This window comes from Gymnogyps californianus, chromosome 2 (assembly GCF_018139145.2).
Source record: "Gymnogyps californianus isolate 813 chromosome 2, ASM1813914v2, whole genome shotgun sequence".
NCBI classification, from domain to species: Eukaryota; Metazoa; Chordata; class Aves; order Accipitriformes; family Cathartidae; genus Gymnogyps; species Gymnogyps californianus.
Window position 1 is genome coordinate 56,564,006 of NC_059472.1, and position 25,816 is coordinate 56,589,821.

General features: G+C 42.9%; 1 protein-coding gene across 2 annotated transcripts in view; it reads right to left on the reverse strand.

Moving 5' to 3' along the window:
- APCDD1 (APC down-regulated 1) overlaps positions 1 to 25,816 on the reverse strand; it is a 28,742-nt gene that overhangs the window by 2,018 nt on the left and 908 nt on the right. Inside the window, exons 2-4 of one of the 2 annotated variants that reach the window (XM_050892885.1) lie at positions 17,196 to 17,379; positions 15,318 to 15,849; positions 739 to 1,060 (exon numbers count right to left, since the gene is read on the reverse strand). In XM_050892885.1, the coding sequence (XP_050748842.1) occupies positions 739 to 1,060; positions 15,318 to 15,849; positions 17,196 to 17,379 (1,038 nt within the window). Of the gene's footprint in view, positions 1 to 738; positions 1,061 to 15,317; positions 15,850 to 17,195; positions 17,456 to 25,816 lie in introns of those variants that run through there. The other variant, XM_050892884.1, reaches the window with a different exon arrangement.

Below are 25,816 nucleotides of genomic sequence, written 5' to 3' on the forward strand. Positions count from 1 at the left end.
CCCACAGAGTGCTTGGGGCTTCCAGAGGCTCCGCTGGGGCTGTTGCCATGGTGGGACGTCATGTTTTGGAGATGTTTGTGTGAGTCGTTAAAGCCACTGAGCTCTTTCTAAGCAGGGTGCTACGGGGCTGTTTGCACAGGAAGGCTTCTCAGCCACAGGGACCTGGGTGGCGTCACCACTGAGCGCTGCTTCCCAAAGTACTCGAGGGGTTTTGGTTAGATACATCTAGTCTTCACTGTGGTGGGATTAATCAGAGCTGTCTTTAGGGACATCCTTACTTGTTCTAGGGCCCCTTGGAAGCTGATGAAAAGACACATGCTGCTACATCTGTCTTCGACAGAAAATGATTTATACCACTTCAGGCCTGAAATGCCTTCTGAAGGTGCTTTTTTCTCTCTACTGAAGGAGCCCTAGGACACAGATCCAATCTTAGACACTTTGCTTAGATGCTTGAAGTCTGGCCACTGGACTCCAAGACTTAGTGATGCGAAATCTTATTTTCTTGTGCTTTACTTAAAGATCTCTGCCTCAAATGAGTATTGCTTCAGTGGAGTGAAATGCTGTGCAGCTGTATAGTTTGGCTGGGCATTCACACAATGCCTGCGAACTTCCCAAGAAATGACTAACTCCTGAAAATGACAGCATGAAATCATCAGCAACCAAATCGTTATGAGCAAACTCTGTTCTGGTCCATAACTACATGACCACCTCTGCCCCCAGCATAGCAAGGCACTCTACCTTTGAACACAAACTCCGTGCCACCCATCACTTTGGATGAGTGCACTCCCCGGCTGTAGCGTCCCTTGGCGTAGATGGTGAAGGTGGGGTGCTTGCAGATGGGGTCAGAGTAGTGGTAGTAGTGACCTTCCCAAGTGTTGTTGTTGTCGTGGAAGATGAAGTGCCGAGTGAGGAAGAGGACCTCCGGTCGCACCTCACAGCGCTGGCTCACCCACTCTCCGTGTAGCCCTATGGTCAGATCCGCCTTGGGGGGTAAGATGGGAGGATGGTGCTCGTCCGACCGGTAGATGATTCTGCACGCGATGCACGTGCGGTCATGGTTCTGAAACAAAGCAGAGAGAAACCCTCGTTAGGCGCATTATCCGCAATACAGGGCAATGAATCAGGCCGTCCATTTCATGCTGAAGTGACACCAGCTCCACATTTTAAGGAATACGTTGTCATTTCTTATCTTGTTAGTGTTCTCCTGCAGGTTCTCGCCCTTCAAAGCACCTGAAACATGGCACCATTTGGTTTTGTATGCATAAGACTGCACAGCAGGAGAGCAGTTAAGAGATTAATTCCTTCATCTACATTTATCTGAAATTAACATTTTAGTTCAGCTTTTTATAGGATCTAGAAAAGGCTGACTTTATCCTTCAAATCATACGAGAAGCTGGCAGATGGTAATTTACTATGGGAGGGACTTGGCAACTCTTGTGTTAGAAATGAATACCTTTGCTGAGCTCTTATTTTGCGTCTCTTCCTTTTAGTTGTTAGCTTGGGTACTGTAGGTAGACATGGGTGTCCTAAGGACATTTTTCATTTTGGGTGGCAGCCTGGGAGAACAGTAACCAGTGATTTTAGACTTTTTCAGCTTTTCTGATCCCTAACTCAAGCTTGTGAAGTGTACAATACAGCCGGCTGCCACCAGACACGGTGAAAGCTTTATGGCCCTCTCCAGCAGGAGCGGGGTCCGTGGTGCCTGCTGGGCTTCATGGCGGCTCGCCACTGTGGGCCAAGCACCAGCCTCAAGCAGCCAGGTACCCCCAGCCTCACCCGTGAGCGCCGGGGGTGTCTTATGAGTGGTGTGCAGGCTCTGAGTCCATGGCAGGAGGGGAGGGAATTTCATGCTGAGGCTTCTACCTCCTAACATCAGAAACTGAAACTACAGAGACCTATATGTTGTTCCTAAGGCTGTTTCCGCCTCTGCAAGGTTTTGTCTTGTTGGCAAAAGAGTTTGGCCTCTCAGTTTTCAAACTGTATTTTGCATTTTTTCAATGGCAAGGGAGACGGCACCATTAGCTTTTGTCTTTGCTCTGCTAAACCTTGAAGTAAGTTTTATGGACCAATAAAGGATTATGAAACTAATTTTTTAGCTCACTTCATTGATGACAAATAATTAGATCAAGCAGAATAAATGCCACCTTGCAAGATAAAAGCAGTGTTTTCTGTTTTCCTGGTGCCTGTTTTGGGTTGGCAATGTGCTGTTTGTTTACATCTCGGGACCTGATGGTAGAGGCTTTCTAGTCGGCTGGTGATGTGTGGAGGGGCAGCGCTCTGAGCTGTAAGCAGGCTTATACTCAGAGTGAAAGGCAAAGACCACACAGACAGCTTGTGCCTTCATCTTTCAAGACACAACTTGATCCTTCCTGGAGAGAGGGGGATGCACTGGGAGGGTTATTCACATCCACTTTGTTCAAGCTGCAAGGTTTTTTCCTGAGGTGCAATTCAGCGTGCACTGTGTTAAGAGCTGAAGCTCCCCACGCAGCCATCGGGGAGACAGACAGATTTATACAAATACTTTTTCTTTGTGCCCCTTTCCAGCCCTCTTTTTCTGAGATGTCTCTGAGCTCCCTCCATAACGTAAACGCTCTTATTCATCGTTCATGCTTTAAAGTCCACATGAGCTGCTATGGAGTCAGCACTTCTCCACTCACTGCCTTCAGCTCACAGCACACTTCAGGGGTGACATTTACACAACCTTCATTAGTGCCCCGAGTTTGTCTCATAATATGACCTCAGGTGGCTTTAGAGTCAACGTACAACTCATGCAATATATCCCTTTCACACATATTAAATAGGGTTTATATTTGCCTCCCTGTCCCAGACCAGACAGACACCGAAAGTCAGTGAAATCAATGAAAAGTCTGCTGTTCTACATCCCTGGGATGTAGAATAATGGTCTATGTGCAAAATAACTATAAATGATGTAGCTCAGGTTGATCTGAATCAGTGTTGGCCAACAGCCCCACTTTGAGGAGGAGGTTGGACTTGGTGACCTCTAAAGGGTCTTTCCACCCCAAAGGGATGTTATTAAATGTTATTAAAGTGGATGCAGTTCTTTCCCACTGTGGAACTTGTTAACTAATTTTAAGGTACATTTTTCAGCTAAATTCTGCAAGCAGGTGCAAGGGCCATTAGTATCTTAGTGAAAATACAAAGAACATTTAATTGAGTAATTTAACTGCAACTGGTGAAGTTAGCACGGATTTGTGCCATAGTAACTTGACAGCAGAGGCTGGTGCAAAACATCTGGTTCTCCTGAACACTGAAAGCACAGATAACGCATAAGGACTGTTGAATCTGGACCATTTTCTGAGGTTGCAAGTTTCAGTTTGGATTTTCTGATGGCCAAGAGAGGAACCAAGATCCAGTTACGTTTCCTATTTTGCTCTAGATTTCTTGTGTGACCTGCCTGTGTGACTTTTAACCTCATTTCATAGAAACAGACAATTACAGGTCTTCTTTTTGGGACAGGACTGCTAGGAGGCTAAATAAAGACACTGAGCTGTCAGAAAGCAGACAGAAATTTCAGGGGCCTGGATATGATTAAAAATAAAATAATAGTAATAATTATTATTAAAAATGTGTGTAGCTCTATTCCTGGAACAAACCTTCAAATACAATCTAACAGAAGTCCAGTGTCCACCTTCCTCTTGCCTACAATAAAATCTCACCAGGTTTCATCTGCAAGCTTGTTTGGGACTTACGAAACCAGTCTGTTGAATCTCTAGCTCTCTTCAGAGACGTCAGTCTTTTTCTCCAGAAAGCGGTCTGATTTACTGGGCGATTTGCGGCTCAGGATTGCTGGGGGGCAGATGACTTATAAATGACTAGGAAACAAGTTGGTGCTGGGGAAGGGTGGGGACTGCCTTGGCACATCTCGGGCAGCAGCAGAGCCGCTCCATTTCCCTGGATCTCCAGCCGTGAACGGGGATGCCAGAAACCGAGCGTCTGCCCCGTCCAAGGCAGCGCTGCTGGTGCTGCAAGAAAACTGTCAGATGAGGTGTGCGATTCTGTTCACTGCCAACCAAAGCACCGAGGAAACACACATTTTTGAAGTGTAATAGAAAAAATGCTTTTTCTTCTCGGAGATCAACATCCAAAAGATGCTGCCGCTGCCCTGCACGGACACCTGCAGTGATCCAGGCCGAGGGGTTGCTCTGTGGAAGATGCCAGTGTCTATCAAGCACTTGTTTCTCCAGCGTGGCTGTCCCACCATGAGGCAGACTGGCATCACTGCTCCCTAACACTTTAAGGGCTAATAAACTGCACTGATGACAGTAACTTTATTGCTGCGATTGCCCCACTCACATAAAGTGAAGCAAGAAAGTGAGGAAAAGACAGTGTTATAAAACTAAACATAGCTTATATAAGCTGAATTGGTCAATAGTGGGAGACAATTTCTGCTACAGTCCCTTCTCTATTGAAGTGAAGTTGAAAGCTCTTATCATCTCCCAGGGAAGACCCTGGCAGAGCAGTATGGTGGTTTGGTTTATATTCACATTTCCCTCTCAGGAGCCTGTCCTCCACAATCCGTTTGTGAGCCAAGGCAATTTAACCTGGGAACCAGTGGTTTCTGTTGCCCTTGTTCAAAATCTGAAGAAAACCAAACAGAAACCCAGCCTGTTGTCTGCTTGGTCACCCTTGGCTGTTTGTGGGATTCCTCTGTTGTTTCTCAGGTCTAGCGGATGGACAAGAAGGAGATCTGTAATCAATCCTATTTGCAGCAAAATTATTTTTTTACTTTTTCAACCAGGAAGGACTATCAAGCATAAATGTTCTTTTTGCTGTTCTTCTAGCAGTGATTTTAGGTTTCATCTCTCCTCTATGTCATTAAAAAACATGGGTATTATGAGTCAAGGCTCTGGTGCTGGGCAGGGAGTATTATCACAGTTTGATGTCTTCTCCATCATATGGGGAGTGTAGAAGGTGCAGACTGGTAACACCTGCAGCTGCTTAGTCCCTTGGCTGTGGCCAGTGGCAGAGTGGGTAGAAGAAGGTCCATGGAGCTCCATGGTGGAAAAAAATTCATAACTACAAGCAGTCCCTTTCTCCTTATTAGGGGTGGGTTCATGTCTTGAGGCATAAGGAGGAGTTACTTCTCAAAATTTACAAAACTCGTGCAGTGCAGCTACGCTGGCTGCCATTACACTGTGAGTGGAGGTGACTCCTTGGGCAAACTCAAGGAAGGTCCAGGTTAACTCACTGCTAAACTTCACTTTGATTTCTGTGAGTTGTCTGTAGCTCATCTGGCTCTTTGACCTCTGTGGTCCTGAACTGCTGTAACTCTGTGCAGCCCTTCGAATTCCGAAGGCTTTGCACCAGCTCTGAAGGTCTGGCCAGTTGCACAGCTAAGAAATGTCCGGCCTGCCTGCCTTCTAGTGACTGATGGTGTGCCCGGATGAAGGGGCTGAGGTGAATGGGCACTTTTTGCAACGAACAGGGAGTGGGACAGGGAGAGGTTGGGGTGGTGAGGAGGGAAGCAGAAGTATCCCTTTCACAGCAGTGAGATGTCAGGCTGGCTCAGGCACCTCATACGGCCGTACCCTGAACGCATCGCTTCCCTGAGACCGGCGCTTGAATCTAAGTCCACGTAAACCTTTTTTTTTGCTGTGATACTATCTTTCACAGAGTTATGAACTTCCTAGTGGAAGAATATGCCACATGTAAACTCCCCCAGTATGATTTTTGTCCAAGTAATGGACAAGGGAAATACCTAGTTTTGTTATGAGGCAATTTGACTTAATTATGGAGTAATTTATGTTTAACAATTGACTGTATTTTTCACTGTTGCTTTTTTAGGTCAGCTGCTCTTGGCTCTTAATTACACTAGCTGAGGCTTTGCAAATCACTCCCTTCCCATGTGTCTCAGGGAAAGATTATTTTCTAAAAACAGACGTTCAAAGAAAATAGGGAACAGAGGCAGAGGACATTCGAGTCCAAACACGATTAAGTACTCTCTAATAAAAAGCTCATTTGGGCATGACATAAACTAAAAAGCAATAAAATGAGCAGTGGACAGGATGAACATCTGTTCTATGTTTTGATTATCTTAGGTATACAATACAATATTTTTAATAGTGGGGTCTTGCTAGAAGGACCGGCCCCTGAAACGGCTGCTGCTCAATGACTGGAAGATCCCTTCCCATGAAGGGTGCCTCCGTGCAGCTCTGCAATGCCAAATCCATGGTGCCCAAACTCCTCGCCCTCCCGGGTGTTTCTTTAAAGCCAACTTCTGAATTAATCCATGAGGCCATGTGGGCTGAAACAAGCCTCAGTCTCTGGCTGGAAACTCAGTTCTTGTAGTTGGGGAGAAAATAGTTTGTGATCTGAAAATTTCCACCAATATTTTTCCTTATCCCTCCCTCCTGCTGCCTCAGCTGAAGTGGTAACAGGGCCAGAGAGCTCTGGAAGCCAAGCAGGGAGGTTTCTAATAAAAAAAAAGCAAACAAGGATGAGGTTCCTTGATCTTTTTCCCAATTGCTGTGGATAGTCTGAAACATAAACCCTCTCAGCACAGTTTAATTTTCTCTTAAGTTCTACAGGATTCTATGGCTGCCTAGGACTAATTTGCCTCTAATCAATTCATAGTGTTTTTTATGGTCCAGGCCAAAAAACTATCACAGAACTGGGATGCTCACCAAGCAATGGTGAAATGAGCTTTGAATAACACCTAGAAAGACCTTGTATTTTGATGCTGTTGTTACAGAATAAGACATCTATGGACCAAACCCTTTTCAAAATGTACAGAAAATCTACCCTTTCCTTATGGTTCAAGCAGAAGCTGAAATCAATGCTTAATATAGAGGAGAGGACCGGCAGGATGTACTGCAAGTTGTATTTAGTGACAAAACAAACAAGCACTAATAGTAAAGAGGAGGCTGAAAATACAGTTATTTTTCAACTGAACACCTTGTTCAGATATATTTGCTCTCTCCTCTATCTATCTATTTATTCTTTATATCTTGAAAATGTGTCTCTATTTCAATCTGAAAATTTTAAACCATGAAAACAGGTCAAATTGTAACTCAACCTTTCTCCTATAGAATTACAATAGATGACTGTTCTGATATTTGGCTATTTACATAATGGAAAATTAACATCTCAACTATAACTTACTGTTTTTTAAGGGAAGATTAATTGCTCAGACTACTTAGAGTCTGAGAGATGCAGTGCATTCTTAGCAGAACAGACTGAAAAACTAAAGGGATATTTTTCATTAGATTCTTATTTTAAAAAGGACATGGGAAAATATCTCATTGCGTATACACAGTCTGGAGGAAGAGAGATACAAAGCAAAATTTTGTTTTCTGGTATTCAATTTTTCTCTGAAAAGCAAATGTTTCTCTTCAAAAAATGAGAAAAGCATTTTTAGGTTTTTTTGGGTTTTTTTTAAATGGAGGATTTTGACCATGTTCTGACAGGCTCTCTCTGTCATCTTTTGTAGTTGCAAATAGTTGGTACTTTACCAGACCAGACAGATTAAGAAGAAAAAAGCATAGAAGGTAGCGATGTGTAGTAAGGTCCTAAACCATCCAAAAATATGGCAGCTCCTGTTATAGGAGGCCTGGTGCTGGCGCAGACGTGGGACTGCTGCTGTTCAGAGCTGACCTGGACTAAGGAAAAACAGCGGACAATTCTGAGAAGCAGTGAACCCGATTAGTTTTCTCAGTAGCAGTGTGTTTTACACCTGCAAGGTCTTTAGAATTGCATGAAATTACACAGCAGTTTCCCAAAGTAATTTGGAAAATTGTCTCTCCTTCTCTTTTTATCTGGAGCCAGTGCACAGTGGACACATCCTTCCAATACTATAACCTGGTTAAGAGATTCAGGTATCAACTCTTCCTCAGAAAGACGGAAAAGCACACGGGGTCTCAGGCCTTTCAACTTTCACCTTTTATTCAAACTCAGATATTCAATGTGGCTACTCTAAGCACACCCTTCCCTCCCTGTCCCCCACACCACTGCCAGTTGGGCTTGGTCTCTCCTCAAGGGCTGCTGCCACCCCCTCCACACTCAGTTACAGTAATACCATGCTGAAGTCACTTATTTCAAATTTCTGTAGCAATATCCTGCCTTAACAAGTCATGTACTGGCATTAGTAATATTTTCACAACACTCTACTTCTGCTGTCTGAACCCCCATGTCTGTGCTGGTGGCTGTAGTGTGGGAAGCTTGTTTGGAAGAGCCACGTTCTCAGCTGATATAAAACCACCTTTGGCCAGCCCTGATTTGCACTCACTACCGGTGCATGGCAAGAAGCAGGTCTCGTTCATAGTTGGAAAAGGAGGACAGGTTGCATCTATACGGTATTGTGAGTAGCAAGGGCTAGCAAAAGCCCCAGCACCTACCCCAGCTCCCTTCTGCACCCTCCCATCACCAGGGAAGATGCTCCTGATGAAGCTGTGGAGCCCACATGCGGCAGCCTAGGCTCTGGTTCTTCACAAGGTTGGGTTGCTCTTGTATCGGGGGCTTCCCTTTTAGGGTGGATCCTGTGGCCAGCTTGTCTGACATTGGCTATGCAATGTCACTGGATGGGCCGCGTAGCAGTGGCTGGGTCCGGCATGTTGCACCCAGCATATCCTCATTGCAAGGAGATGTGTGGTGAGGGACCAGGCATTGGGTTTCCTCAAGCGTGGGCTCAGGCCTGAACTGTGTGTGCAGTACAGACCTAACCGGTGGCCTGGGATCTTGTAGGGTCCAACAGTCACAAAAGCTGGGGTAGGAAACCCCTGCCATGTGAATGCACGTATTACCATGAGGGAAAGCACTGAAGAAGAGGGGAAAGAAAAGCCACGCTTAGCCATGATCTCTCACACCCACCCAAATACTGTGTGTCACAGGAAGGGCTAGATAGGACTGGAACGAGGCATGCCTGGTCAGGATGCTTTAAACCTCACCACCCAAGAAAACCAGATGCCAGGTTTTAGTGTTAGTAACTGAGGACTCCCAGGATGAGTACAAATGGAAACCCTTGGGAGAATGTCAATTCAAGGAAATGCTTCCAACTCAACAAAAAAAGTTGGATGGCTTTGCCTCACATTGCCAAGGAGCTGAGTCCACAGAAAGGACACTTTTATGAATTGCTCAGTATAGTATCAAGCTCCGCTCCTCCACCACTCTAGATAACTGCAGACCAAGACAACACTTTAACAAACGGCTACAATCTCTCTCCACCACAAAAGTGATAATTTGCAGGCTTTCCATGACCTCATATGAAGCTGAGCTGGCTAACGTGTATTAGGCTGGCTCTGGGGAGTTGACAAGCACGGCTGACACAGTTATAATTCAGCCTGCCAAACGGAATGAAGAATAACAAAGACTCAAAACTTTAATTAAAAATCTTGAAGCAAGTGAAATGCTGGAGAGAGTGGTAACTCCTTTGCCGGGTTGTCAGTTTGGGATTTCTTTTGGTGGGGAACAGAGGAGCTGCAAGCAGGAAGGAGGGTGGAGATATGTTCAGATTTATCTGCAAATGTGTACCATATATTCTAAGATATTGAGGAATGGTTTTTATTAACTGCTCCCATGAAGGGAAAGATAGTGAAGGAATCTGAAGGCACTACCATTACACAACTGTCTGATCTACAATGTTGATTCTGTTGCACAACCCTGCATAAAACTGAAATAAACACAACCGACATGAAATGCAAAAGTCTTCTGGTTGTTCTTTTCTGATATAAACTACTCTAGCCTGGGCAAAAGACAAGAACAAAGAGAAAAACAGCCTTTTTCTCAGATGGATGTGCTTGCATGTCATCTATCCCATTAAAATGATACTAATTTATGGTGACATGAATATTTTGGGAAGCATCAACAAAAAAATTCCTGGAAAACCCGAAGGGACAGCTTGAATGTCCATCTTTAGGAACAGAGTATTCCAAAATAAAGCTGCCTTATGTGTTTATTATGCCTTTAAAAAGCAACCTATATAGCCCTCTGAACCATGTAGCAATATTGCCAGCGAGTCCTTCCTCCCCTCTTACAAAAGATGAAGCAATTGTAGTTAGATGCCAACAAGGAAGGTGTCAGTAATTTAGATACATATGTTGAGTTGACCTGAAGGCCCGTGTTTTATTTTGCTAGGCTAAATAGTTAGTTTTGATCCCTGTCACTGTATTTGTATTGGGGCAGGCTTTTACTGCAGTTGCAGAACAGACAGTGGTAGCTAAATCAACAAAGATGAATAGGGTTTTAAAAGCAACGCTTAGCTTTTGAAGGTTCACACAGAGCGTGAAAAGCAACCTTTTGCTTCAGCCCTTGCCTAGCACTAATGCTGGTGTAGGCAGTAAGCGCAGAGTGGCACCTTCAAAGGAACACTCTTCTGCAAGGCCACGGCCAACAGCGCTGCTGAGCGCGGCAAGGACCAGCCTCAGCCAGAAGCTGTTTGCTTCTCTTATCTCTGCAGGGCATCACACGCACTGTTATTGTTCATAAACCTGGAATTAACCGATCTGAACAGTCTTCTGAATATTCTTTCTTCGCTTCCCCTCATAATTTCCCTAACCAAGAGTCTTTTGCAAGTAATAATGAACAAAAGAAACCCTTCAAGTGTTGGCTTAATCTAGAAGTCTAGTGGCACTACTCTGGCAAACAAAGGAGTTTTGTCCTCCAAAATTACATTTTTTGGTTGAGATAATGTTTTGCGTATTTCTCTGAGGCGCTTCACATGTTTAACGTCTATTTATTAACTTATGCTCGCATTTCCCTGGGAACTCCTCAAGTACATAGCATTCCCCTATAGATGAAGTCACTGAGTTTCAAAGAGATGAAGACTCAGATTTTGAAAAGCACAAAAAACTTTGCACACTTTGTTCTTTCACCGCCTGGCTAAAGGAAAGCCCAAGCACCAGTCTCCATACGTTGAATCTGTATTAGCTGCAAATGCCAGGCGCTGCTGGAAGTCAGCTCCCAGCGGTGAATAAACTTGTAATAGAGAATTGATCCATTGGAATTGCATTTTCAAGGGAACGCAAATGTTGTACTGAAAGTGTGTGGTCAGCAAATATTTGAGCATGGCAAAGGCAGAAGGAAGGTTATCCTAGCACGTTTTAGGCTTCTTGTGATGTTCCAGACCACTCCAGCCTTATTCCTAAATAATGATCTAACTAGAACGACCGGTCATCACAGCCCTGCTCTGATCTTTCCCGTTACTCTGTCAGACGATAAAATAGCACAAGGAGTTCTTTGTTTACAAAGCACTATTGCTGAGGCAATTACATGTGAAATAAGTGTCCCAGTATTGCTGTTGTGTACATTTCCTGTAGTTTTAGAGCAGATATCTCTGAAAACATCTTCTGTCCTGCATAGCGAATGAATACTGCATTCAAGCCTTCCGTCACGCTACAAGTCCCTGTATGCATTCGTAAATAAGGTGTGATTTTATGACCAATCAGCCAGGCTCCTTGGTGTTGTCCTAATCAAGAATATTTTGTATAATACACGCGATGATGGCCAAGCAGTTCCCCCGTCCTGCCCTTTCCACCTGTGTGCTCTCTCATGCTGGCTAAAGAAGCTGCATGTGCAACAGCTTGAATGCCTTGATAAACTCGCAAGGTCAAGAGACATCAAAGATGTTCAGCCCCGTTCATCAGTAAGTTCTAATTGATATCTTGAGCAAGGCTAGAGGACTGTTAAGATAAATCTATACAGTGACCTATTCATCAGCTGCACTCAGGAACTTTCACGTATTTTACAGGAGGAATTTGTTTAAGGTATGCTCTTATCTAAGAGAATTCGTAAAGCCTTAAGAGATGACATATTATATATTTTTAAAAGCTCCCTGATTTTATATGAACACTTGAGATATGGTAATCTGTGAATTTATTCAGATTTGTAGCTCAGCATAAAGCTGTCTGGTTTTTGGACAGCCCTTTTGATTTACCATCCTGTGGTGAAATCGCTGCAGGAATCTGGAGAAGGTCCAATTCTATTTGTTTAAAGTCTTGATCATGTGGCTTTGGCATTCCTAACATATCCAGCAATCATTTGCTTTTAATTACCATTCATTTCAACCACATAAGTAATGAATGTGGCTACCACATCCAACTTACAGGCTGTGTAAACTCTTGAGCTGGGTGGAACTTTCTTCTATGTAGAGGCTTAACTATAAATTTAACTCAAAATGTGAATCCTCTTAACTTATTTTAGGCAGGCCTTTATAAGTTTAAAATAAAAATAAATAAAAAGGAAATGAAAAAAGCCTTAAATGAAAGATTCCACACAATACACCTGATTCACTTCAGAAGCAATTTCCTGGTCTCCCTAACCTCTTGGTATGACTGTAGAAACCTTAAAAAAACAAGTTGATTTAACGTTTCTATTTATTCATGGTGTCCAGTTTCCAGAGGAGTCTGTGACTTGTAGTTTTAAACTCAATTTAGCATTTAAACTCATTTTCAGCTGGGTCCCAGTGGAACAACAATTAGAAAAGGAAAAGAGTTCAAAGACGAAGGGTTATAACCTTTCAATGGTATGTTTGCCTGGACTTTAAAAAAAAAAAGCATCTCTGTTACTATTCTTCCTACATTTGGCAAACACTAGGTCAGATGGCTGGGTTGAGAACCTGTTGGTATAGAAAACTTCACAGTTAGGTACACAGCAACACCCAGGAGTCTTTCATGGCAGCTGAGGCAAAGGTTCATTTTTTAGGGGTATTGTTATTTATATTGTACTGAAAGCCTAGTATCAGCAGACCCAGCTTCTCTTGAGAAAAAGAAATCTCACATCAAATCTGAGCAAGAAGAACCTATCAAAAAACACAAAGAGAAGCTGCGCTGTTTCACACTTAAAAACTTAAAACTTATGTTAAACCTACGCATCTTTTGTCGTTGAAGGCTCCAGCTGAGACTGGTGTCCCAGCAGTCCAGATGCTGTATATATACATTGTGGGAGCCAAGCAGACCATGCAGGCAATGGTTGGAGGAAGAACAGAGGTAATATGTAACTTGTCAGAGGTCATAACTGGCCAAACTGCGAGTCGAGCAGTGGCCTGTAAGTCAGGACCTGGGGCCCCCATTTATTAAACTACAGCGGTTTCATCACGGAGAGCTGGAATCTGTACGTATTTTGGTGTACTCGAAGTTAACCTGTGCTTTCTATAGTAACAGCACCTTCTGTAGCCAATAGTACTGTTACGAATGGGCTTCCAGTGTCATAAATTCAGCCTCAAGATTCAGCCTCTGCCAAGACCTGGCTACCAAAAATCGTATTCGGAAGCACTGTACTTCATGAATACCAACGGATAACTAGTTGGCTTGTTTGCTTTTCCTCTCCCCTACTTCTTGTAAATATATGATGTGGAAGCCTCCCCTGGGATCCACACTGCAGGCTCTCCCCGATCGGAGCGGATGGGTACCCCCAGGCAGGACCTGCCTGTCCGGACACATGGGACTGCGGGATAACGGCGTGCAGGGCAACTCAGGCAGGCAGGCTGAGGCTGCTCTTATCTTTCACATACAGATGTCACCCACTCAGGTCAGAATGGATCGGATCATGACTGAGAGTTTCAGTGCTCTCACAGTTTATTTAGCTAACCTGGCTCAAGAAACAGACCTCTTATGCAAGATTTGATCCCTTAAATTTGAGCATTATATTTTAGAGGGAAAAAGTGATGCTACAGTAGCAGAAGAGACAGGCAGGAAAATCGTTACCAGTGTGTCCTAAAATCACAGCAGATCTGGGCAAAAATCTTATTTTTATAAAGCTGGTTGATAGTACACCTGATCATTCTGACTGTAATAAAATTACTACAAGGTGAAAGTGTAAGCATTTACTATATTATCTATCATCCCATAATAAGACAACTAGATTTGACCAGAAAAAATAATCAAGGTTTTGTCTCTGTTTCATGTGGTCAGACAAAGATCTACAATATTTTCTAAACCAGATGCAACATGTAGCTGGTGTCAGATAATTTGTACCTACAGATACCTGCAAGGAAGAGATGTAGGAAGGAACCCTCACTCCCAAATAAGCAACGAGAAAGTCAATGTGCTTTTTCGAGTTAATTAAAGAAAAGTAAAATTTTGATGAGGGACGTGCTGTGGTTCATCTGCTGCTGCTGAAACTCTCCATTTGGGGAAGATATGTTTAAAAAGAAAACACAAGTTTGTCCTTGTTCACTTGAAGAGAGCATAAGAATGACAGAAATGACATCAGCTTTCATACAGAGACACATTTGACTGTGGATTAAAATTATCACGAGGCCAGGCTACTAAAACAATTAAAGGCAGATCACGTAAGGTCCTGAACTATTGAAATTTGATGTTCACAGGAGGCAGATGCAACCCAGGGCAGATGGTTTTGAATGGAAGGGAAAGCCAAGGCTTTCTCATCAAAACTCTCCCTTCCCCTGTTGTGTTTCCTGCTATTGCTGATAAGCTGTAGCTGATTTTGGAATCAGTTGCGACAAGATGATTAAAAATGGTGATAACCCATTAGCTGGAAGTGATGCTGTGGCAGCACCCAGCTGGAGCACACCGACAGCAGCGGCACCCGGCAATGTGGTTCCAATCGCCGCCTGCCTTTGAAACGTCATCAGGAAAGATCTATAGACGGTCCTCCTGCTACAGGCCATCAGTGTCTACTCTTCCTGTTTGATTTTTATTTAGCTTACTATGGGTTGATCGTTTCCCAAGGAAGCTGAGAGCACTTTGAGGCCCCTTTGAAAACTGAATTATCAAATGGAATTAGAGCCCCAATCAAAATTCACCTGTTTTTCATTACATTAATGTGTGTGCCTGTGTCTGGATCCATGACCTGCACAGCCCATCAGTTTTTTTCCCTTCATGCTGCCCCTTTCATGTGTCTACCTTCCAATTTCCTCTTTTTCTCTTCAGGTTACGGATCACCCAACTTCCATAAGCTGATACAATTCGATTTCCTCTCTCCCTGGCACTCCCGCAGCTATACAAGCATCCACTGATGCCTGTTTCTCTTCTCCTTTCTCAGTCCTGTATAAAACTTTCTTCTCAGCTGCTAGCCTACAGCCGTGGCCCCAGCCAACCACTCCCATCTCTGCATAAAAGTCTTTGATTCCGTCTTCAGAATGGCCTTTATTGACCTTAGTTCATCAGACTACTTTTTGCATATTTGAAGCAGTCACGTAAACCACAGAAAAGTTACTATTCTCAGAAAATACATTCTGTGATCTTTTGTTAATTGGCTGCATCATCTACAAGGCTGCAATTGACCTCTTATTTTAGAAGCACACCTATGTTTTAGGTTACACTAGTGCACTGACTCAGAAGAGCTGAATAATGTGGGCTTTGTCATTAGTATCTTAAAAAGAGGGCATATATACACACACGTACCTTGGCATTTTGAAGAGGAGGTTGGTAACTAGAGGGCCGATAGTACCTCCTCTGAGTAGCATCAGTATGAATGTCTCCGAGAAATAGCTCCTCCACAAGGTGGTCTAAATTGTGGTGCAGGTACTGCTTCTCCACGCGGATCAGCTGGAGTTCGTGCATGGCAAAATTCAGAGCTTTGGTGCATTCACGGCCGTTCTCTTCTCTCAGCAAATCGTAGCTCACATCCTGCTCCCAGGGACTATCTTCTGGTATAAATCCAGGACACGTGTGGTTCACCAACTCACTTAATTTTTTGGCTACTGCTTCGTTGTGGCATATGATCTGTATGTTGCGTAGCTGATAATCAGCTTCAGTACCCCCTCGGATGATCCAGGATGCTTGGCGGAGACGTATTTTGCCACGTATAACTAACGTGTAGATAGGGTTTGTGCAGCGATTGCCACCGTAATAAAACTGATAGGCCTTAAATGTATTATTGTGGTAGAACCTGTAAGATCTTGTGATGAACTCTGGGCCTGCTCTAACTTCGCAGCTGTGGGAAGACAGAAAGTGATGGAAACAAAATTTTAGCAAGGTAGCACATCATGCACACTACAGGTGACAAGACTGAGCAAATCCGCATGGGTCCACAGAGACATTTGGGTGCTAATGTCCCTCTGGCATGAATGGGAGTAAATAGGAACTAGGCATCTGTGGCCTGCCAATTAACCAACAATTTCCTTTGCTGTTATGCTGTTATTAATATACTGCTTCATGGTGATCATATCTAAGGGCTTTATCTTTGTAGGTTTAAATACTTTGAGTCATGTTTTGCTTTTTATTTTTATCTAGGGACCACCACATGACTCAATTCTTCTCTGAAAAAAGTACCAGCTTATTGAACATCTGTTCTTCTCTTTTGCATGGTAGATTTAGCAAAAGGACTGATAACATCAGGAAGTGAAATGCCAAACGTCCACAGAACAGTACAAAGAACTGGCTTCTATGCTGCTGTAGAAGCTTCTCAGCGGAGCTCCACCAGCTCTGGTCTGCAGAGGATGTGCAGGATCGTGTCCTTGGCTTTTCCACTCAAACTTTCAACAGGGGTGGCAGTTAACGCAAACTTCTGACCATTAACATAAAACTTCTATTTGGCTTTAATTTGGACCATGCAATACTCAGGTTTTGTGTTTTTTCTTTGTTTTTTTTTTTCTGAAGGTGTAAATGGCAGCTAAATTCCACTTCCTGTAGAAAGTCCTTTTGTGCCTTCAAACTTGTCCCCCTTGTTATATCCACACTGCTTAACATAAATACACTCCTTTCTGTTACAAAACCCCAGTCTTTCCTACTACAAGTCACTTCAAATAAGCATGTGAATATTGCCTACGGCGACATAGAAAGCAAAATAGCTCTCTGAATTTCAAGTTATCATGTATAGAGAGTAATAGAACTGGTGAAATACAGCTTCTTAATTTCTTTTGCTAATAAAACCTGCGCTAGACACATGCTCTGAAAACAAGGACCCATTCAATGGATCTAATGCATGTAGTCAAAGATAGTATAATGTTATGTTTGAGTAAGCATCCATTTTGGCAACTTGTTGGGCTCCTTATGCAAAGAGAGATTTAAAGATATTTCACAGCATGCTGTTTAAAATCCAGACTATAAATTGATTCATCAAGACAGCTTTATAGCATGCTACTCTAATGTACATAACGCCGCTCCTTCTCCTTTTATGCATAAACATATAGAAAGCATCTGGAATTTAGAGCATCACCATATTAAAGAAAATATTTCCCCTGCTGCTTAAAGTGGGAACATTCATCCTTCCCTCTCTGCTTCCTTCCCCTCTTCTCTTCCACATATATCACTCAAGTATCTTGTTTTATCTTTCCTTACCCAGTAGAGACCCAGTGTCCCTCAATATTGGGAGGCATCTGCACAGTAATCCGGGCTCCATTGTGAAGGTGTTTCAGCATATGATGACACTGTGACTCCTTGAAAGCCCTCCATGCACTCTTCTCCAAGGACCGAGGGTGGGACCTGCTGTCCGGGTGAAGAAGAGCAGAACCTTCTCCCAGCCCTGTGATAGAAAAGTGTACATTATCATGAGACCCTGCTGAGAAGGGCCTCAGCATGATAAAGGAGGTTGTGAACATCTTGTGTTGAATGACACTTGTTCACATTGTTATGTGTCTGGGAAAGTACTGTTTACATTTCTTTTCTCATCTGGGAAAAAAAAAAAAAGGGAAGCTCTTCCTGCAGCCCACTAATAATCCACTAAATAATTTGCTGTGTGAAATACACTGGCAAAAAGGGCTTGAACCAAAGTGTTGCATTTCCACACCCAGGAGATGTGGCTCTGAACCTGAATTTTATAGACACCTCTGTAATCTCTGGTCAGGACAACCGAAAACCTGGACCTTGAAACTTTTAGAAAGTTGCATCCAGATCCGGACATAAACTTTGTGGTTTCAGCCCACCTCTAATTTGAACGCTTCTATAATAAACTTGCAAATAAAGACTACTCTTTAAAGCCAAGGGAAAACAGATATTAAAAGCAAAGCCTCTGCACACAGGAAGCCTCTGTGATGACTGAGGTGGTCAATTAAAGGCAGATTCTGCTATTTTTATTTTAAAGGGGAAAAGGAATTTCAAAAGCTAATTTTATCTCCAGCACACAGTAATTTTGGTTTCTAGTAATGTATACATACAAAACCCACCAGCACTCTCTCTACACAATATTAATTGAACAAAATGAATACGTAGCTTCAGAAGGAATGCATCTTTACTCTTTTAGGCACAGCCTGCTCTCAGATATGTTGGAAAACACAGATCAAAAGAAAAACACACATCTAGAGGCTAAGAGGTGACAAACATGAACCTTACATAATAGGTTGGAAACTGTATTACTTTGCCAGAAGGAATTTAAGAACCAGCGGGCTAGAAAACGAATATAGGGGTGGAGGGGCTGGCTGTATGCCTGAGAAGTCGGGGTGGCCGTCTCAGGAGAGGGATGTCTCGCTAACATGTGCTCCCAGGCGCAGGGTCTGGGATTCCCCCCCATCTTTTCTGGTGCCCAGTTGGCTGACCTGGCTCAGGAACTGGGCTGTTGGGGATCACCAGTGCCTGGTGCAACCCTACACTGCGCCAGGCCGCCTAACGCAGGATCCTACGCTTCATTCCCCAGGCCCCATCTAACACTTAGGCACATGCTTGGGCAGCGTGCAGCATCGCTACAGAAATTACAAGAAAATCAGTATTATTTGTTTTTAGGTAGACACTGTTTCAAATATTTGCCATTTCCTATTGCAAAAAAGAAAACAGTGTCAGTGATTCATTATATTGGCTAGGTCTTAGATCTTCCGGAAGAAACTTGGGTAACACCTGGGAAAATGGCATTGCTAAAAATATAAATACATGTCAACCATTTAAAAATAGCAATTCCTAAGCTAAACAAAGGCAAGGACTTATCCAGTGGGCAGGGTAAAGAATGATCAGAAAGAATACTATAAATACCTGAATGTAAACAGTGTTCACCACTGTACGATCTCAAGTTTTAATGAGACTAATGAATACAACCTCACAAAGTCTTTACTGGAAAATCTGGTAGCTTTGTTGCAGGTTACAAACAATTCTTCAATGTGAATAAGAATTTATGGCCTTACTTTCTAAAGGGTAATAAATACTAGAGATGCTTTGATATTTGAGTACACCATCTGAGATGCCCTTAAAGGAGCCTGATTTTCAGAGGGTCAATACTTCTCTCTTTCTGGAAGTCAAGGCTTCTCAGGTATTTCTACATTGCTGAGCAGAGTCACTCATGTTAGCCCCAAACAACTCCTGTTTTGCAGCCAGAAACAGTATGGCTGCTTCAGAAATGGTATGGCCATGGCAGGGTGATGCTCTGCGTGAGCTGAGTACATCTTTGGAGAGGCAGGATTTACTAGATAGGGTCAGTGCTTCATGTATGTGGTGGTACAGCCTCCTGGGCTGAAGCCAGCATCTCTGCACAGCAGCCATGTGCTGTGCCGTGTCTGCAGCCCACCTCATCTGGAGCAGCACTTGACACTCTCAAAAACTTGGGCTTATTTGGTTTGTCTGAAACCTTGTGGGTATGGGGCAGATATCACAGGCCTTCACACCACCAGGAGAACAAGTTCAGCCAGGTACAGGTGAGCTTACCAGTATATTTATTTTTGTTGTTACGAATTACAGCTAGTGACTGAGAGCTTGCCTTCTAACACCCTTCCTCATCTCTAAGTCTCCACACGCTCAAAAAGCCCACATTACTTCAGCACCTCGTTCTGAAATGGAGTGAGCGCTCCTGTCCATGGGCTCAGAGCATCTTTTGGGTCAGAAGCGACATCTCCTGCAAGGTACCCGGTAGAGGCTGTAGCCATCAGTACTAACTTTCAACAGAAACATAGCCGTCAGGATGTCTCCTGCAGACAAATTCTCTCACACTGAAAAAGTCTTTGAAAATTTACATTTCCACTTGAAGTTGTTAAGCATTTGAAATCTGCCACAAAGAGGAGGTTTTGAAATGGTTCAAGTGACTATTTCCAAGGCATATTTATTATACCACTTGCTTTTAAGCAGTTGTATTTTGCCTAGCTCATATGATTCATGAATATAGACGCACTTAAAAATGAATGATTTATTCATTTAAACATACTTGGGCATTTAATATCTCCAAGCAAAAATCCTTCTGTGGGAGGATACCATCTTGTATGTGCACATATCAAAGGAGAAAATGCAGTAACCACATTATACACTCCCAATTATTCCCTGGAGGAAATAATGAAAAGAAGGGGTTTTTGAAAAGGAGTCAAACTTTATGTGGTATTAAACAATGTCTTTTCTTTGATATAGATCAAAAGCAATTGGGTCCCAGCTCTCCCTATCACATGTATGTAGTTCTGTCTGCAACTTGCAAATGATAAACTGTAACCAGTGGACGGAAGGGAGATTTGCATTGATAGCCCCAGAGATCTGTACCTGCGAAGAGGGTATTTGTTTGGGACTCTATCCATCCACCTGTGACAAATGAGGGCAGGAACAAGTTCACGTAATCAAAACAGGCATGAGAACATAACAAAGGCTGCAGAGACAGAGGAAGGGATGTAGAAAACACACACGCACTAGGCAACCTCACATAAATAGGACGTGAATATCAGAATATGAATTACGGTATAAAAGGCAGCAATGGGAACTTTACCTATGTTTGTGTTGCTGGCGCAAGGAAATACTTAATTTAGCACAGGCTTCTTCCTTACCAAGTAATCATTTCAACACTTTTGTATTTACTGACATATGCCTGTACATATGACTACCATAAAAAGGAGCCGTAACTTCCCCTTGTACCATCTGAAGATCAAACACCAAGACCAGTGAGACGCTTCCCACACAGGGCAGTAAACCAAACACCGTCCTCCTGCGCTTTTCCTCGCAGCAGGTGCTCAGAGGCAGCGCGGTGTCCCCCTGCTCCACCCCTGGCAGTGCACGAGGTGTTCTGCAAAACTGAGGTCCCGCAGGGTTGATGTCACTAATTTTAAAAGATCCATTTGGCCATGTTGAATGGGACATCGCTGGAAGGCTCAAGGTTAAAATGTGCTTTCACGAAACTGGGAAAAGAATTTCATGGCTCTTTAAAAGCCCACTTTGGAGCCTAGACGCAGTTGCAACATAGTTGGAGCCACTACTTTCATTCAAAGAGATCCAAGTCTGCTATTCTCTACAGCACAGACAGATGGTAGGTTTCAGTACCTCCATGACACGCCACGTAAGTATCTGTCTCAGACTCAACTGAGAGTATCTCAGACTCTCTCTGCCTGACTTTTAAATTTTTGTGTGTTATGAAGGAATCTTACCCACTTGTTTTAAAAAAAAAAAAAAAAAATCCACCATGTTATTACTCAAAAGTGTGACAGACTTCAAACAAAAAACAATCTTTGCATAAGACTAATAGCAATAATTCTGTGAAGCCTCTGGTTGGCTTTCACTTTAGCTACACCACAACCAGAGGCCATAAGATTGTATCACCCACCCCATGGTGGCTGTTTACACAAAGGAGCAAGTCCAAAAGGAAAAGGAAAATTCCAGAATCCATCAGAAATGCCAATTAGAAAAACAAAGCAAAACAAATGCATTTTCTGACGAGTTGATATCCAACTTCTCTTTCATAATCAAGCCCTAGCAGTGTAGATCACAGCTTTCCCATCAAACCAATTGAAAATAGTATAAGAGGTGCTACAGCTAGCTGGGGATCCCTGCCCAGGCCCTCGCAGATCACACTTTACAGGGGCAGATGCAACATCCATCTGAGTGGGAAAGTGGAGGTCTGCACAGCTGCCACTCCACTAAGACGTGGATAGGAGCACGCACTATACCAGAGAGAGGACTTCAGGCTCTCAGGTTCACCTATAAACCTGTATCTGATGTGGGAACAACCATTCAAGATAAAAATAATTGTTAAGGGAAGATAGGTTGCTTTCAAGTTCTTCAAAGATTTCTGCACATAGCTGCAAGTAAAATATAAATCTTAAAAGGGCAATCTGTTGGCAGCCCGTTACCCAAACGTGTTTCAAAAATGGCTATGACAAAGCTCTCCGCCAACATTTCTGCAAAAAACTGCAAGCTGCTAGAATAAATGTTTTGGTTTTCTGAAAAATAGTATGCAAATAAGGTACAATTGCAACACAGATAATGATAAGTAGAGTTGTGCTTGAACACAAATTCTTATAATTTAATTCGTGCCTAAACACCCTGGCCAAATTCTGTTCTCAGCTATGCCAGACTGCAAAAGTATAATGCAAATAATCTTAAATCTTAAACTGTTTAGATTTAATCAGTTTAATGAACACTTCTACCAGAATCTAAGCCCATGGCTTCAAACACGTCCAAGTGTAGGGCTTCAAACCAGACTCAAAGCTACCAGGTTTTCAGCAGGTTCACCCTTTGCTAAATAAATGTTACCTGAAAGTAGGATTCAAACCTGGATTTAGATTGGGACTGCTCAGCAGGAACCATTTCACTTTTTCTTTCATTTATAGCAATGTAAATCCAGAAGAGCACAATTTTATTACAAATTAAAACAACCTCGAGTGATAGTACAAGTTCAAAATATGTGATGGCTTCATCTCTGATATAGAAACATTTTAACATTCGTGCTTTATTTCTGCAGCAAACTCTTTTCAAGTTAGAACTTGTTTGAAACTTGAAAAACCTTACAACAGATAAAGAATAATTGGTTGGATTAAGTTTATAGCTCTCCTTATCTGGGCAGTTGCCCTGCACAATTAAATAAATAGACATTTGGATTACGCTCTTTCTTGTTGTGGGATAGTGTTAGATAACGCCCATGACAGGCTTTTAGCTACAGCGCAAACTTACGTAATTGCCATGGAGAATATAATGTCCTGTTACCAAGCCGAGGTCTGTGTTTACCAGTGTTTTCCCTGCACTTGAAACTTCAAAGAGTCCTCGCAGGATTGGGACCTAAATTAGCTACTACAAACAAAAAGGTTGGGAAAGGAAAGCTGGGTTTTATGGCCATGGAAGCAGACAGGACAACGATTTCCTTTCACATGTATCTGTTGCCTTTCTTGTGCATACAGAGTTTCCAGGCACAGCTTTCAAAGAGACACGAAATGAGCGTTTCAGAGCATGGGAGATCCTGAAGACAGATCTAAAGTACGTTTAGATGGGACAGCTAAAAAGAAACTCCTCCAGGGCTGACTGGTCCAGCATTGAGGTCCTTTGTTATCTTACAGCTCAGTCCTTACTCGATGCCCCATCTCGGAAGAGGTCGGAGAACCAAGCGCCAAGCAGTTACACAGCCGGTAACTTCTGCTAAGCTGAAGTTCGGCTCTTAATTGGGATGACTGCTGCTACCCGTACAAGGTGAAACGCCAGTGCCTGGAGCGTGGACTTCTTTATGAAGGCCCGAAGGGTTAAAGCCCACCTCCCTTCAGGGCAGCGGGAACTCTGCCACTGGCATGAGTGGGTGCAGCACTGGGCCGTAAGTGCAATTCAATATCGACAGTAGTTTGGTCTTGCCCGCTTTGAAGGAAACATCTGCTCTCTGTCAGAGACATCTGCTGCGCAGCCTGCAGACCTCTGCCCCGTCCTCCACCCACACCTCGGCACCAGGATTTATTCAGGTGGAACCGCCCCCAGTGCCGAAGGGACTTGCGTCTGAGTAAAGACAACACTAAACAAGCTCGCTATGCATAATCCTACCCTCTATCAGCCTTGCTTAAAGCGTCACGTCAGTAATAAAATACTAGCCTTGCCTTGAATAGCTGAAGGTATTTGCCTTCAGCGTGGTTGGGGCTAGTTTTGGGCTTCATCACCTGTCAGCCTGCCTCCTACGGACACCCTACAGAGCGCAAAAATTTCCCTTACTGTTCATGACACCTACATCGTACCACTGTTAGCCCACAGTCAAGCTACAGAGATGAGTGAAATCGAATTTACACTGACGAAATTGTGAATAAAATTGAGTCCCTCTTCTAACTCTCCCGGCAGACTCTACAAGTCTTACACTAAGCAGTGTGTCTTCCCCTACTTCTCTCTTTATTGTCTTCCAGATTTCCAAATGCAGTATTTTACTGAGAGAACAAATCACATATGCCTCTAGCACAGAGCACAATATTTGTCCATTTTATGGATATGGGTACTTATATCTTCTGATACATTTACTTATTATTTTCCTGAACAGGTTTTGAAATAAAACACTTCTATGTAACTAATTTAAGCAATATTGCCAGAGAACTTTTAAAAACATAAACAGTGCTGCTCTGAAAAGCCTAGCAGTCCTGTCTTCATCATCTTTATTAGTACTATTTCCATGATGTTATCAACAAATTGTTTTAAAGTTTCTAATTCACTAGTCTAACAGTAACGTAATCAGAAATACACTAAAGTTTCTTCTTAGCATCTGTGTTTGTAAAAGAAAGTTTACATTTACAAAAGAAATTAGCCAAATTTGTTGTGAATCCACTTGAACGTAGCTTTTATTAATCAGGTTTTCTGGAGCTGAATGATCTTAGCATTTGACATCTGAAACTTCTGTGGCTTTTTGTCTAAGCAAAGAAAACAGTGATAATGGACAACTTCCAGCTGCAAACCTTTTTTTTTTTTTTTGACACTGTATAGGTTTTATTTTGATTAATGAAGACAAGTTTTTCCAAATTTCAATTCACTGATGTTAAAGTAGGCATTTCTTAATGTAATGAAAGCAGGAGCTTTAGCCTTACAGGACATTTTAACTTGTGTTATAAAGCTTTAAGCCCTAAAAATCCTCAACCACCCACCCACACTCACTCGCTTTTAACTCTTAAATTGCCACGTGCAATAGAAATGCAAAAGAAAACATCACATGCTGTAAAGAGGCTTAACACTGCGATCCCCTGGGATTTCTGGTTATTCTTACATATTACCAATTCGGGCTAGCCACTGACCGAAGGATGTTCCTATCGACTCTATGGCACAGAGGGAAAAGCTCTAGGCCAAGTTAAAGCTAACAGGGTAAATACATTTAGATGGGCTACATTTCAGTGTGTTATAGGCCACTGATGTCATTTTCAAGTTTGTAAGAGGGCAGTAGTTTCCCAGCGCTTGAAGCTTAGATCCAAACCGTGCACTGCTCCATTATTGAGGTGTTTATATACAAGGCGCTGAGTTATATCTTTCTACAAGAACTTAGGTTTATGTTATTTGGTGAAATACAACTGCAGATGGAAGAAATAGATGATTTTCCTCCTTCATCCTCTTTTGGCAGCTGCTGTTTTGATCTGATCACTGGCCCTGATTTGTTTCCTGCTCCAGCCAGGGTTCAGCTCTGCTCTGTAATTCCAAGCAGATGAGCCGGGGAGTCCAACCCTGTAATTACACCTCCTCTCTTTACCCTCTAACTTCAAACCTCCCATTTCGACTTTTACATCTCAGATGACAGAGTTTTAAAGAACACCTCTGGCGTCCCGGCAGGTCTGGCTCAGCTAAACACGTTTCTACACTCTCCGGATTTCATAGCTGAGCTGTGAGAAGGGTACAAAACCCCCTCCTGGGGAACAGGGTCTCTTGCTCTTTCTTTCTCAAAACAAAATACACAATCAGAAGCCCATGCTCTTTATTATTTATTAAATACCATCTGTGTGCTTAGCACTTGTACAAACACAGAGACAATCCCTGCTCCACAAAATCAACCCCAGGAATAGCTTTGAAATCCATACCCCAGCTCACAGATCTCACACTGAATCCATGTAGGTCACTTGCATTGTAAGAGTTAAAAAAATTTCCTCTTTTTATGAATAAGCTTGGGGTCCTAAGAAATTTAACTGAAGAAGGCTGGATGCTACAAAGTACTTCAGAATTAGGAACACTCTTCAAAACAGGTTAAGTCACTGTTTCAGAACAATATCGTGCCCAGATTTTCCAAATCTGGCTGCCAAACGTTCGATATACCTAAGCAGCTCATTAAATAGCCTCCTTTTCAGAAGTTGCTCTTGAAGAAC